Source organism: Emydura macquarii, unplaced genomic scaffold, assembly GCF_026122565.2.
Source record: "Emydura macquarii macquarii isolate MOO-44397 ecotype Brisbane River unplaced genomic scaffold, CSIRO-AGI_Emac_v2 contig_561, whole genome shotgun sequence".
Lineage (NCBI taxonomy): Eukaryota > Metazoa > Chordata > Testudines > Chelidae > Emydura > Emydura macquarii.
Window position 1 is genome coordinate 5,017,735 of NW_027130698.1, and position 16,148 is coordinate 5,033,882.

At 40.5% G+C, this 16,148-nt stretch overlaps 1 protein-coding gene across 1 annotated transcript in view; it reads left to right on the forward strand.

The window, feature by feature from the left end:
- TERB1 (telomere repeat binding bouquet formation protein 1) overlaps nt 1–11,192 on the forward strand; it is a 33,723-nt gene extending 22,531 nt beyond the window's left edge. Inside the window, exons 16-20 of the mRNA XM_067539947.1 lie at nt 299–388; nt 7,351–7,467; nt 7,918–8,030; nt 9,736–9,951; nt 10,686–11,192. Coding sequence (XP_067396048.1) covers nt 299–388; nt 7,351–7,467; nt 7,918–8,030; nt 9,736–9,951; nt 10,686–10,712 — 563 coding nt within the window. The 3' untranslated portion in view covers nt 10,713–11,192. The remainder of the gene's footprint in view (nt 1–298; nt 389–7,350; nt 7,468–7,917; nt 8,031–9,735; nt 9,952–10,685) is intronic.
- The last annotated feature ends 4,956 nt before the right edge of the window (nt 11,193–16,148 follow it).

The window sequence follows — 16,148 nt, forward strand, 5'->3', positions numbered from 1 at the left end:
AGTACCTGCCTTTGACCATTAAGAAAGAGGAGATTGTAAAAAGATGAAATGACCAAGAGTGAATGAGAGCATGACAGCACGGCAAGCCCTTTCTCATTCCAGTATCACTTCCTCAAAGATATGAGAGGCTTATAATTCGTGATCAAAATGGTGGGTGAGGGAAAGTACATCCCCAAATACGTGTAGCTTTCTACCGCAAAAAAAAAAAAAGAAAAGAAACTGTAGCTTTTTAGAATGAAATGGTTTTTAACTGCTAGCATTTATGTTGATCAGAAAATGTTTGTGCTGTGCTTTCCAGAAATACTATTGACCCCAGCTAAGAACGGAAGACTGAACACAGAGTTGTCAACCTTCAAGAGCAGAAAAAATTCTCAGGAAAATTTCCAAAGTAAGGACATTTTGCAACTAAGGCTTATGCAAAAACTCCTTACTGTATGAGGAGTTCTGTTGCAGGTGTACACACATGGAGTATTTCTACACAAACCTTCCACCCCAGATTCAGACATGTTGTAACAGGGCTTGTGTTAGCATGCTAAAACCAGCTATTGAGATGTTGTTTTTATGTTCTGGCTCAGGCTGGATTTCTGTCTCTCAAGCCCTCCCACTTAAGAGCCTGAGCTCCAGCTGAGCCACCACATAAAAGCACCATCTACCCAGCTATTTTTAGCATGCCAGCTTGAGCCCCGCTAACAGAAGTCTGTGGACCCTGACTTGGTGGCTTGCTCCAAAGTGCTGTGTAAACATACCCATGCAAGACTTCATTGTGAGAGTCTTTGTATGGGAATTGTGTCCTCCTCTGGATACTCTACAAGCATAACTATACCACTCCAATAATAAATAATAAGACAATATCTCATTTCTGTGTAGCAGAAAACAGAGAGATAGTCATTGTAGGCATTTTTGCTTTTACATTAGAAGGCAAATTTGTCTAGTCACAGACAGTCTAGGACAGTGTTTCTCAGACTGAGGGTCCCAACCCAAAAGTGGGTCATAAGGCTATTGTAGGCAGGTTGTGAGATCATAAAATATATTGCTGGGCGGGAGGGAGAGGAGGTGCTGGAGGTGGAGGGAGGGTACAGCAGCCACCACTCTCTGGCCGGCCAGCTCCGAAGGCAGCGCCACCATCAGCAGCAGCAACCCAGAAATAAGACTGGCATGAGTATGTACAGTAATTTGCTATCTCTTTTTGGGGATTGGGGGGTTGTCATAGCCTGAAATATTTTCAAAGGAAGGCCCAGCAAAAAAAAGTTTGAGAATCTCTGGTCTAGAATACCTGCTCTATGTAATCTTGCGCGCCAGGGATATTAGTTAAGTCAAATCCTATAAACTTTATTAATCTTTTTTCTCCTTCATAATCCTTTTTCTCTTTAAATATAATTGGCCTGATTCTCCTCTCATGCCATTGGCCATGTCTGCACTAAACTTTGGTCAATGCAAGTTACATTGGCATAAAGCCACTTCAGTTAGTATATTGCTTGTGTGCATTCATATTTGGCTCCTTGCATCAGCACGCATGTATTCACCAGGAGTACTTGTGTCAATGCACAGTGTGGTGCACCATTGGTAGGTATCTCAGTGTGCAACACCCCACTATCTAATGCAGTGTTTTCTGGGAAGTTTTGATGATGGTGGAGCAGAATCAAGTCACACGGGTGACTGGAGCAAGGTGTCAATTTCCTGGTGTGCAACTGTCTCCATCCCATAATCTCATCTGTATCCCATAATTTTTGCACCTTTTTAGCAATCCCATGAATACAGCCCTGCTCACTGTCTGAAATCTCTGACCGAAGCATATAGCCTACACAGCTCTGCATTGTTGTCATAAGTGTTGCAAGTACAGGATGCACAATCCTCCAGTATTTGCAGAGTCTTAAGAAGAACCACATCAGCAGGGAACATGATGATTTCTTGGAGGACAGATTGCTGTGGGACATAGCAAGAACCAATTGAAGGCTGTTGGTTTTCACAGAGCAGCTGCAGATGGTGGAGCACTGCTTCTGGGCCTGAGAAATGAGCACCAACTGGCAGAATGGCATCCTAATGCAGACTTGGGATGGTGAGTCGTAGCTGCAGAAATTTTGGATGCGCAGGGCCGCATTTTTGGATCTGTGTGCCATGCTTGCCCCAGCCCTTCAATGCAGGGACAACAGAATGAGAGCGGCACTGAAAGTAAAGAAACAAGTGTCAATCACACTGTGGAAACTTGCAACACTGGGTTACTACCAGTCAGTGGGAAATCATTTTGGAATTGGAAAATCCATTGTGGGGACCACTGTCATGCAAGTGTGCAAGGCCATTAATCATCTACTGCTACACAGAACTGGGACTCTCAGCTATGTGCAGGACATAGTGGATGGATTTTCATCAGCGGGATTCCCAAACTATGGTGGAGGTGGAGAAATAAAGGACACGCATCTCACTATTTTGGCACCAGACCACCTTGCCATTGAGTACCTCAACAGCAAGGACTAATTCTCCATGGTTATGCAAGCGTTGGTGGATCAATGGGGATGCTTCACTGACATCATTGTTGGCTGAATGGGGAAGGTGAATGATGCATCTTTAAGAACACAGGACTGTTCAGAAAGCTACAAGCAGAGACTTTCTTTCCCGAACGGTGGATTGCCGCTGGTGATGTTGAAATGCCAATAATGATCCTGGGAGACCCAGCCTACCCTTTGTTCCCGACTCATGAAGCCGTATACTGACCACCTTGACAGCACCAAGGAAAGATTCAGCTACTGGCTCATCAGGTACAAAATGACAGTTGAATGCGCGTTAGGTAAATTGAAGAGACGCTGGAGTTGTTTACTCACAAGATTGGATCTCAGTAAAAAAAAAAAAAAAATCCCAGTGGGTATAGCTGCCTCCTGCGTCCTGCATATCTGTGAAGCTAAGGGGGAAAAGCTGCAGCCAGGGTGGAGGGCAGAAGTGGAGTGACTGCTGAGTTTGAACAGCCAGACACAAGGACTATTAAAAGAGCTCAATGCAGAGCTATATAACTCAGGAAGGCTTTGAAAGAGCACTTTCACAGTAATGCATTGTGGTGTCCTGTGCTCTACCTAGTCCTGCTGTGTTGGGACCTGTCAAGAATTGTGTGGTGCTTGGTGTATATCTATGAATATAACAGTCAATGCACCAATTGATTTTGTGGTGCTTGCTGTATATTTATGCTTATTACACTATGTCGCTGATCTACTGAGTTGTGTCACACTGTACAGTTACAAGTAAGTGGGTATTTTCAGAACTGCTGGGTAGCGTGCAGCATATGTTATGAACTAATAGATTAATTATTTTCCAGATAATAGAATCTTATTATCTCTCTCCTTTTCCTGCTGGGACTCCTGGGACATTTTCTTGTCTACTTTTTCCTTCTCCAGGCTCTGAAGTACCTTCTCCAGGTTCACCCTCCAGGCCTGAAGTAGTCAATTATCAAGGTCCAGACTCCAGAGAAAATAATTTTAAAACCCCCAATGATAATAAGTAAATAAAAAGATTTCAGGGTCCGTTCAAAAAGTGTCTGGTGGTTCGGATTTGGCCTGTGGTCTGCTTATTGACTACCCCTGCTCCAGGCCCTTTGTGCATGGTCTGTGACAGCACTGGCTTGCAGGATATCATTGAATTTGTCATCCCGGGTCCTATTCTTTCTCCTCCTTATCTGGTTCAGGCGTTCAGGTGGGCGTGGAGGGAGAATCCCTCAAGGTTGCAACAGCAGCTGTTACAGATAAAACACACAGAAGTTTCATTGTGAATATAGTCACAATAAAAAGTGAAAGTTAAGATTCAGAACTTCCTTCCCATGTTCCCATAGTTTTAAACAAAACATATTTAGTGTCTCTTCTGCTTTGAAGTGCTTGTGCACATCACCACATCGCTAATAGCTCCAACTGATGTGTATGGTCCTCCAGGGGTAAAGGAAATAAGAAGGGAATTGCTCAGTTGCATGAAACTGAATATAGGGCTGTTGGCACCTGGAAGCTGTGCAGGCCCATATGCTGCTAGCCTATGTGCTGCAGTGGTACGTGCCGAAATTATCGCCTGTTGGCGTGGGAAAGAGTCCTGCTGCAGAGGAAAAAATAAGACTGCCATCCCTAGAAACCTTCAGGAGAGGATTACAGAGTATGTCCATGAAAATTTCATTGAGATGTCTCAAGAGGATTTAAAGGAAATCCCTGTATACATAAACAAACTCTTCTGCATGACCCTTCCTTCCCCAGCCTATCTATGCAGGGGAATGAAAAGCAGATAACAACGCTACCTCTCTTTGTTGTAGTGCTACTTCTTCTAGTACAAGTAAAATAATGAAAAGTAGATAACTGTGTCCTGTTAAGTTGGGAGCGCCATTAGTATATCATCGTCATGGGAAATATAAGTACACACTTATCCAAGGTTCCTTCCCCTGCATCGGGCTCACCAATACTCAGCTTCTGGAACTGACTGGACTGCAGTGGAGTTTCAAACAAGTCCTGGATTGATTATGGCATAGCTGGACCCTCCAGTCACATGTCGTAAAAACATGAGAACAGTCATATTGCGTCAGACCAATGGTTCATCTAGCCCAGTATCCTGTCTTCCAAAAGTGGCCAGTGCCAGGTGCTTCAGAGGGAATGAACAGAACAGGCAATCATCAAGTGATCCATCCCTTGTCATCAACTCCCAGCTTTTGGCAAACAGAGACGCTCAGAGCATAGTGTCACATTCCCGCCATTGATGGACCTATCCTCCATATACTCTAGTTATTCTTTGAACCCTTTTATAGTTTTGGCCTTCACAACATCCTCTGGCAACGAGTTTCACAGGTTGACTGTGTTGTGAGAAATATTTCCTTTTGTTTATTTATATCTGCTGCCTATTAATTTCATTGGGTGATCCTTCATTCATGTGTTATGTGAAGGACTAAATAACATTTCCTTTTTTGTTTTCTCACCAGTCACCAGTCAAGATTTATAGACCTTAGTTTTGCCCCCCTTAGTTGTCTCTTTTCTAAACTGAAGTCCCAGTCTTTTTAATCTCTCCTCATACGGAAGCTGTTCCATACCCCTAATCATTTTTGTTGCCCTTCTCTGTTCCTTTTCCAATTCCAGTATATCTTTTTTGAGATGGGGTGGCCAGATCTGCATGCAGTATTTAAGATGTGGCTGTTTCATGGATTTATACAGTGGCATTATGATATTTTCTGTCTTGTCCCCCCATCCTCCTCTTTTTCCTCCTTCACCTTCTCCTTGTCCTCACTGTTAACGCCAGGAGTCTGTGACTCAGGCTCCTTGGAGGTAACCACAGTGGTCTGCAGGGTGGTGGTGGGGTCTCCACCAAGAATGGCATGCAGTTCTTTGTAAAAGTGGTAGATCTGTGGCTCAGCACCTGACTGACTGTGGGCCTCCCTGGCCATCTGATAGGCCTGACGTAATTCCTTTGCTTTCACGCATCATTGTTGCTGGTCCTTGCTGTGCCTTTCTCCTGCATCCCCCATGCAATTTCCTCATAGATGTCCACATTTCTACAGCTGGTGGTGCATAGCTGTGTCTGCATAGCCTTTTCTCCCCACAAGTCCAGGAGATCCAATATCTCATGTCTACTCCATGCCAGAGTGTATCTGGAGTGTGTAGCCATCATGGGCAGCTGGGCAGGTGTGCACAACAATAGAGAGCTGCTGGGTGTTCTTGCCAAGCTAGACAATCAGAAAAAGGCATTTCAAAAATTTGCTAGGCTTTAAAGTGGAGGGGGCCTTCTGGTCTCTGTGGCCCCAGGGCAATGTAGTTCATAATTGTGACCAGAGTTCTCAGAATCAGGCATTGTGGAACAGTTGCTGGAGGACTATTAGGGTCAACATAAGTAATGCAGTATCTACACTCGTGCTGCATTGACCTCAGTACATTGACCCTGGATCAACGCCACTCGGGGAGGTAGTGTTACTGCGTCGCTGTAACAGGGCACTTACGTTAGTGGAAGACATATTTCAGTGTAGACACAAAGAGGTCAACATAAGGCAGCTTACATCGACCTAACTTAGTAGTGTAGACCAGGCCATTGACTTCATTGACATTCACTCCTGATTTCCACTGATGTGAGAGGAGAATCATGCCAGTTTTGTTGAAATGCACATTAACAGGTTACAAGGTCAGCGTATTCTTACAGGCCTTGTCTGTACATATTCACAATTCTGAATTAAGAAAGGAATATGCTGGTATGTACAAAGTCAGATTTTTTCAGAGTATTTTCAGAGTACTGTTCCTTGAGCAAAAGCATTATACTGTAAATATTAAATGCAAAAAAAAAACAAAAACCCCAAAGCAAGGGAATTTAGTGACCTCATTAAAGAAATGAAAAGTTTCAGCTTGATAATTTAGGAGACTGAAGTCTTCTACCCATTCACAGAACACGCACAGTGCAGGACAGCAGCAATCACCCCTGAAACTGCCTTCCAATAATTTGCATAAATCTGACATGTAGCAATAACTTTTAGAATAAGAAGGGAGTTCAGTATTCAAGGCTCATTCATTCTTGTGCTTCTTTGTCTTTATTCCCAGTTACTGTTGCCATTTGTGATAAGAGGAGTCTTGTGATGTATGCATCTGCACTAATAACTGGACTGAAACTCCCGACCCATATCTCGGCCTCTAAAATCAGTCCCATGATCTCCTTGTAACAAATTTCAGTCTAATGGTTGTGGATCAGTATATGGCTTTACTCCATAAAATATGAGAACTCTCATATTTCTACTTTTAAGATAATTCACAAGGGATTCTTGTTTAAAATGAAGTGATTGTGATATCTTACACACAGCCAACTCTATCATACCATGCTAAATTTAGCAGCTAGTGTCTGACACTGTTTTGTATTATTAATGGCCATGGTTTAAAAATAGCCTGAAGTTATGCTCCAAAATCCATATTTAGAGTCCTAAATAAGTGGCCTGATTTTCAAACTTGCTGAGCATCCAACCGTACCACTGAAGTCAATGAGTGCTCAGTGCTTTTGAAAATCAGGCCACTTGCTTAAGAACCTAATGCTAGGCTCTTATTTTTTAAATCTTGGCCTCATATTAGTGTCCAAATTAACAATTGCCGATAGCAGATCACTAACTAATTGGTTCATTTCTTCTCCAGATTCCAAAATTGATTATCCATTTTTTTTCACAGGGATTGGCCTGTCAGTGAAACCTTTTCCAAATTACTGTCTATTTTTGAGTCAGCAAACCCATTAGATTGATATGACATGGCATCTGGGAGGCAAAGGTTTCCTGCCTGGCACATTTTTCCAGCCCAGATAAATTAATAATATAGCTGGGAAGAAGGTCTTAATTTGAATTTTGATTCCTAAAGCATTACTTTCTTTGTTGTGTTTTAAAAGGTGTTCGTTTGACTCCTATGAAGAAAACCCAAAGTAGTATTTCAAATATAGATGACAACCTCAACAGAAATATTAATATGCAAGAAAAATATAATTTAATGCCTACATGCACAAAAAGTGAGTATTACCATAAAATTATTCACATAATTCAAGAAGTTGTAAAATCACTTTTACTCTGTCTCTGGTTGTGGGGATTGCAATCTGCTGTGCTTCACAAATAGATCCATGCTCACCACTGGAGATCAAGGTATGAGAATTTAAAATGATATTCCAACTTTAATAACTACTGATTTTACTTGTGAGCATGGTCTTCTGTCATCTGTCGGTTAGTTGCTTCTACTGTACCTAAGATATAAACCCTTTCATAATTAATACAAAAATGACTTTAATGTAGCCTTAATGCTGGAGAAAATATACTTTTATATTATTTGAGAATTAGAATTTATAAAATAAGTAGCATTCACATTTTAACTTCTGTTAGAACTGCTGCTTTACAAGTACCACATTCAGTTGTATCTTAGATTTCAGTTAGTTAACAAAGAGATGGCCCTGTTCATAACTCCACAGTTCTCCAAATAGACCAAGATACACATTTGAAGAAACAAACAGTCAAAGAGAGAGACAACATAGAGTATCAAGGCTTGAATGAGAAAAATAAATATTCATTTGATGAAGATGAGGTAAGTTATGAGACCAGATAATACACTCACATGTTTGCAAATAAATAAAGTCAATAGCTGTGTATTTTTTTAAATTTCTTTGTTATTAGTGTAATCACTTGTAACAAGAACCCAGCACCAAGATGAATGACCAAGTTGAGCCCTAGTGTAAGCAAGTGCATCTCCATTGATTGTCAGTGTAGTTACACCCACTTATACTAGAGATGTGTTTAGCACTAAGTTTTTTTCAGCCTCTCACTCTCCTTTAATCATCCTTGGGCCTCCCCTTCAGCCTGGTACCTGATCTCTGTGGCCACAGAGGGCGTGGCTGGATCTGGCAAGTGGTTGAGTCAGGATGGGGTGACTATGGCCTGGTTGCTCCCGCTGGAGACAGGCAGGCTGGGCAGGTCAATGTGGGTCAGAGCAGAGAGAATGGGAGAGGGCAGCAATGGCCACTTTATACCAGACTCTTCTGAAATCATTTCCCTGCCACAGTTTCCACACACAGTTTCCACACACACACCCCTGCCTCTGGGTTAATCATTAATATGCAGTGAGGGACAGAGCCTAGGAAGGTAAGGTCTCCCTGAGGGATACCACACACCAATTGGCTATTCTGCTGTCAGGGCAGCAGTTCAGGGAGACTAGATAGCCACACCAAGCATGAGACCAGGTGATGATGCCCGTTTCTGTCTACCCGCTTTTGGAAAAATCACGGTATTGGGCTAATGTAGCAATTTCTGTGCCATCTGTGAACTCACAGTTTTCCCAGGGCCCTTCTAATCTGACTGGGGGGAAGACACCCTCCACACCTTAGCCATTAGGAGGGTGCTGGCCTTTTAAATGAACAAGACCAAATCCTTTAGGACCTGTCCCAGACTGTTTGTCTTGTTCACAGCCGGAGTTAAAGGGATACCTGTTTCCACCAAAGACTTTCTAAGTAGCTTTCTGGTTGTATTGTGTCACGTTAGGAGGCTTCTAATATCCACCCTCTTCCTAGGATTATAGCCCATTCCATCAGATTTTAATCGACTTCCATTTCCCTGTTGAAGAATGAATATTTTTGCAATGGGCACAAAGCTGCCACTGAGGCTTTGGTTCAGACCTTCTCAAAACACTATGCTTTAGCATCTACCTTGGAGGCGTGCATTATCTTTGTACTGCAGTTCTGCAGACAGTCTTAGACCAGGTTCTGAAGCTCCCACCTCCTTCAGGGAGTATTGCTTGAGAGACAGCAGTGATATCCATAGGGATATAATTCTAAGAAGGAGAGGTTACTTACCCTGTACAATAACTGAAATTCTCTGAGTAATATCCCTGTGTGTGCTCCAGTACCCACCCTCCTTTTCCTCTGCTTCGGAGTATTGTCTTGATGGGACTTTGCTGTAGAGAAGGAGTGTTGGTTCACCCAACACTGCCATATATAACCTTGGTACAGGACACAAGGATAACTAGGGTGTATGTGTAGACCAGCTGCTGCTACCAAGTCTCTAATCAAATGTGCATGAGACACATGTGCACCGGAAGTGGAGCACCCATGGAGACAAACATTCAATTATTGTACAGGGTAAGTAACCTTTCCTTCTCTTATTCTATAGGCCTCTATAATATCATAACTAACATTTAAGAATTATGTTACATTGTATTCTTAATGACTTATCATTTTCCATTGAAATGCTATGTACTTTTACATAATTTTTAAATAAGTCAAAATAAATACTTACAGAGCACTGAAAGTCTTTCATTGGGCACACGTGCAAGAGATTTAAAAAAGAGTAAACGAAGAGTCCGGAAAGATTTTACAACAGAAGAAGTAAACTATCTTTTAAGTGGCGTAAGGAAAATGGGCCATCGCTGGAATTTAATTTTATGGTCCTACCCATTTCAGAAAGGACGGACAAATGTTGATCTTGCCAAAAAATACCACAAATTACAAATGCATGTAAGCGAAATTTAATTTTCTACTAGTCTCTTTATGCTAAAGTTAAAAACTGATTTGAATTGTAACCTCTGCATTTTCAGTTTTGTTGTGAAAAGACAGTGTGAGATTTTGTGCTGTGCCTTTTAGGCACATCACAGAAGTTGCAGCCCAGAGGTAAAAAGGACTAAGGTGACTGTAAGCCACCTTTTGTGCCCAGCCAATTCTGGCTGTTCCCTGTTGTAATTAAGACAGCGCAAGAAGGCTGCCTAAGCTAGAGCAGCCTGTTGTTCGCTGTGACTATCTTCTTCAGGTCCTGTGCTGAGAGAGAACCACATCTGGGACTTTTAGAGCTCTTTAGTGCCATTCCAGCCCCATACTCAATACAAGGGCCAGAATGAATGAGAATCTCACCCAAGGTCCCTAGGATGGTCCAACATATTGAATAGGGACTGGAAGCCAGGAATTTCTGAGTTCTAATTTCTGCTCTGACAATGACTTGTTTGGCCTTGAGCAAGTTTCTCTATGTGTGTGTCAGTTTTCTCCATCTGTAAAATAAAGATGATATTTATTTACCCCTTACGCAGGGATATGAAGGATTAGAATTGATTAGCTAATATTTGAAGCTAATGTTTTGAACAAGTATCAGGTATTCTTCCACTTAACCCTGTTCTGGAATGTATACTAGATCTTGTATCACAATTTAGTATATGAAAATACCAGTTTGTCTTAACATTTGCTTTTTTTTTATTTTACAGAGGAATGAAAATAACGAAGATGTGTAACATCTTTTTAAAGTACTTTATAGTCTGCTAAAGAATTTGGCAGTTTAAAGGACAGAATTATAGTGTAAATGACAGCTAGGTACTGTTAATATGCACTCTACAGACTTCACTTCAGATTTTTTTATTATGATTTATGTAAGGTTAGACTCTTATGTTGTTCAGTGCCAATATTCATCTACAGAAATAGTTTTATTCTGTAGACTTAAGTGAAATTTATTTTGATAGGTGTTTTCAGAATGCTAAGGTACATTCATTAAATAAAGTGTATACCAGTAAAATGAAAATGGTTTAACTTTACTATAGAGGCATACCCAAAAAACCAAAATCAAAACTATATACATGCAATATTTAACTTGATTTTCCAATGCTTAACTGGAATATTTGTACTTGCTTTAAACATCTTACTAGCTGAAATTATATTGTAGATCGTTTTATCCTATTTCATTTTTGTACAGAAGTTTAACATTGCTAAAATTGTTATGTATCAATATGTGGCATAAAACTTTTAAATATTTTTGTTGACTCTGTTTTTATTTTCTTGCTCTTTTCCAGTCCACTGTCTCTTAAGAGGAAACAAGAGCATATCATTATCTTTAAGATATAGCCAGTTCTACCTTTTTCTCTATTTTATATCACAGTTAAAAACTTCATTTTGCACTTGGGTTTAGTACTCTGAAATGCACTAGTTTCTTTAAAATGCTTAAGTGTGATTTTTATCACAAGCTTCTCCTGTTTTGTGTGTGTGTGTGTGTGTGTGTGTGTGTGCGCGCGCGCGCATAGAACTAATACTAAAAGCTACTAAAGTTGAAGAAATCCAATCATCATGTATACCTATACCAGAATGAACAGAAAAGCAGGATGTCGCCACTTTTATTTTTAGAACATTACTTATATGCAGGGCCCAAGCATAATTTTTTGAGCCCAGTACAATCTTGTAAAACAGGCCCCCTTTCCACACACCCATCCTTGGGGGTTGAAGCCTGGGCCGGGCCTCCCAGGGCTTCCAGGCCCTGGTAAAGTATACCCTTCCTCCTCCCCCACATGTGGGGGCCCTGCTTATATGTAGCCCTTTATAAAGCTCAGTCATGGACCCTGTCTTTAGGAGCTTACCATCAAATTAATTATGGTTTGGATGTTCATTTAATTTCCATATTTTACATGAGAAGCCATTCTTTCTTTACTCTGAAAAAACAGTGGGTACATGAAGTAGGTGTTCTTGTATTCAGATTCCCTTTAGACATGGTAGTAATTGTGTTGGGGCATACAAGTACCAGGACAAGCCCAGATCAGAGGGCCCCCGCCTGGGCGGCTGGACTGACCTCTTACTCTCAGCTCCCACAAAGAAGCAAAGCAGAGAGCCAAGCTATCTTAGGTTTCCTCCAAATGTGAAGCAGTAATACAAATGACTGAAGGACCCTTGCAGGACAGAAGAGCTGGTGTTAGTCCTTATTTCTGTTAATTTAGTTTTCTTTGTCACCTTGGAAATTGTGAGTAGGGGTCTAGCCCCAGAACAGATCGCTGCCAACAATGCAACCCCTCTGAGGAGAAGGTGGGCTGACGTAGAAAGCAAAGCAAGAGATCTGATGAGACAAACAACCCCTTGCTACAGGCTCCCTGGGCTGGAATCCAGGGTGGAGGGAGGGATTGGGTTGCTGAACAGCCTCCTAGCATGAAGACCTCAGCCACAAGAACTGGAAGGACTACTGACCCTGGGTCTGGGCTGATGACCTGATGTAAAGTCATGGCAATACTGTTGAGCTGAACTCTGGTTTTCTCTGAAAGAAGTGAGACTAAGCATGACCTGACCGAAGTGCTGAGTCACAAGATGAAAGTAGCAGCAGATCTGAATGGCCAGCCAGGGGGACTATATAGAGTAAAAGCCCTACAATGCTGCACCAAACTACAAAGTGGTGCATCACCTAGTGCAGTGTTTCTTAACATGGGGTTTTAGAGGGGTCGCAAGTGCAGAGCTGGTATTGGGGGTGGCAAGAAAGGCAATTGCCTGGAGTCACAGGGGTGCCATGAAACTAAGTTACATGCCTCAGCCCCGTGGGGGTGGGACTCAGGCTTCAGGGGTACAGTAGTTTGGAAAGGTTAAGAACCACTGACCTAGTGAGTCACTTTGGATATGTCTACACTGCAATTAGACACCTGCAACTGGCCTGTGCCAGCTGGCTTGGGCTATGGAACTATTTAATTATGGTATAGACATTCAGACTCAGGCTACAGCCTGAGCCCTGGGACCCTACCACCTTGCTGTGGATGTCTACTTGCAGTGTTGACATACTTTCAATAACAGTAATATTAATCCTTTGATCATCTGAACAGGAAAGAAGAATTAATAGGATCCACATTCATCTAAATAACTGTTCAAAAGAGGATGAGGATTTTAATACCAAGATGTGACATGGGTTGAAGTCTATCTTGTATTTCATTCACTCTCATAAAATCTGATGACAGAACTAGAACTGCACATAAATAAAGCCATTGTATACCACAGCTGAACAGCAGATAATACATCTAACAATACATTGTGTTTCCATATGAAAATGAATTTACTTTCTCTGTAGTAGTATTTGATAGTCCTTATCATAACATACATACAATCAAGTCGTTAGATATAAAACAGTACCTACATTACATGACAGTTTATTTGCAAATTCTATCCTCAGTGTTGAGAACCCCAGACAGTGTGACGGTCACCTACTGTTCCATTTAATTCCTGCCCACAATCCTGCAAAAAATTACATACACTTAGTGCACTGTGAGTAGTCCTTTTTCCTGTTGGACTTTTAGACCAATATTTTAAATTGACTCTAAAGGAACTCTTGCTACGCGTATTCTTGTCTGAGTTTAATCCACTTTCTATATGCCCATTTACACGACTGTTATCACTAACCTAGTTGTGTGTGTTGAGTCCAAATTTTTTAACTTTGTAAATCCATTGTGCTATGTCAATTTACACCAGCACAGGTTCTGGCACAGTAACTCCATTGATGTCAATTAGTTTACTTGTGTAACAGCAGAATCTGGCCTTTTCTGTAATACTGTACTGACAGTCAAATGTAAGATTGTCACTAATCAATAAGAGTAAATAATTTAGTGTTAGACTTAAGCAGCCATGCTTGTTGTGATCTTATATAATACATTACAATGCTTCAGACAGGGCCAAGAACAGTAGGCTATTGAGATGGGGTGTACAAACCCCACACTGGTCAACAAAGACCCAGATTCTGATGCACCTCCAAGGGGAATAATTCCCCTCTTATTTCCTATGAGCTCCATTTATTTGCATTCATTCCCCTTCCTTTTTTGTTCATGAACTACCCCAGAAGGGGAGAGACTTTACTTAGAGGCAGACCACCACAGAGGTGGAACAACCATCAGCTGGAAGTCCCCAATGGGAAAAGAGCTGCTATGTCATGCCTGGCCACAAACAGGTGCTAGCAGTTAGTCAACCCCTTCACAGCTATAAAATGGTGTATTTCTTGACAATGACAAATTTGTTAATACATTTGTTTTTGATGTAATATGAATAGTGACACCAGGTCCCCAACTAATTTATGCTTTAATTCCAAATGATGTATATAAACTTTCTTGTGTATTGAAGGAATTGATGAAGTCAATGGAAGCTTTTAGCAGTGTGGAAAACTAGCTTAAATACTCAAGGAAAAACTTGTTTGAAAGTTACAGACGTGAATAAAACCATTGCATGTAAAAAAAAAAAAAAAAAAAAAAAAAAAAAAAAAGCAGGGAAGTCAGAGCAACAAACATAGCAGAGGTTCACACATTACAGATTCTAGAAACAACAGATGGGATGTTTTGAGAAAGAGATAAGGTTGTGGGTTAGACAAGCATTGTGATGTATCTTTTGTTGCATACAAAAATCCTATTTCAGAGCTGTTGTAATTTATGCCATAAAAGACTAACCATATAAATGAGCATTTCTAAGTGTATAGGCATTTACAGGGACTGCTGAGCAAGTCTTATCCTGGTAATTAGCAAATTGAAGTAAATTAGTAAAATTAATATATTGTTTGGACTGTTCTACACAGAGAGCCTAAGAGAAGATCAAAACTTTTTGTACAGAAGATTAGGTGTGTCCCTGGCGAGTTCAGTTATAATAGTCCTTGTCTGTTGGTATTGGCTGGGGAGCTGTCCAGAGTACCATGTAAAATTAATTCAATGTTACATGAAATTATTAGAATGCAACTACTGTCAAATTTGACTTCAGATTACAGTTGAACAGGTTACATATGACATTCAGAAATCTGAGTAGACCCACTATTTGCTCTGATTATGTCATATTTATAGAATGCTTTGAAACTATTAGTAACCTAATTTTTCATTTGTAAGTTTAATATTTCATTTTTATTTTCTAATTCTAATTAGATGTTCTAATCATTAATTTTAACATGCAAATAATTTTAATATTCTATAGTTAGTTAACATAGGTTTCTCCTTATTTGGTGTGCAGTTTTCTTAATGCTGCACTAACACATCATTACAGGGGAGAAAAAGTAATTGAAAATTACATTTGGTTTTCTGCTGCAAAAAGTCTCTCAAAAATCTTCAATGGGTATTTTGTAGCAGTTGTGTTTTTAGCTCTGACTGCTATGCATCAGCTGAACTTTTGCATCATAAGCGTCTGTTTTCAAAAACTTATAAAAGGTGTTATTTAAGGGACATACTCTCAAAGACTCAGGTTGTGCATACATTTATGAACGTGCTTACCTTTACTACCATTAATACTCCCCTCAGTGATGTTAGTCATGCTAGTAAAGTTAAGCACTTAGATCAGGGCTGATCACGGCCAAAGTTAGTCACTGGGAGTGTCAGACACACAAGGGCAGATTTTTTAAGTGTTTTACAGAGTCCTTTTAAGAGACTCTTGGCAGGCTTCTTTCTTATTGGTCTATTAAAGTTTGAGCCCCACCCAAATAAATTGCAAGTAGAGAAATCTAATCTGTCATGTGAGAATTGATTAGACTACAATTAGTATATATAAGGAGGGGAAAGAATTACACTGTTGGGATGACAATAATAACATAATGCTTCTAATGCAGACTAATGGCTGAAGACAAATATTTAAATATCCCTCTCTTCTTCTTCTCACACAGAAATTGGAATTACTTTAGTGAGACTTGAAGTGACTAACGTTACTTCACCAACATAATATTAAATTTTAAACTTTGCCACTAATTTGATCCAAAGAGAATGGCATCCTCTTCAGTGGGGCCATTTGGGAAGATGAGTAAGTGAGCTGCACATCAAGTTTAAATCAAGTAAATTGTTTTTATTTTTTTCATTAAGCAGCAAGACAATAGTTCCTCTCCCTATCCCAGTATTTCAAAACATTATATACATTTTGTAATCAAAATTACAGTATAAAAGCATTTACAAGTGTGATCACACAACTTGTACCTCACATGCAAA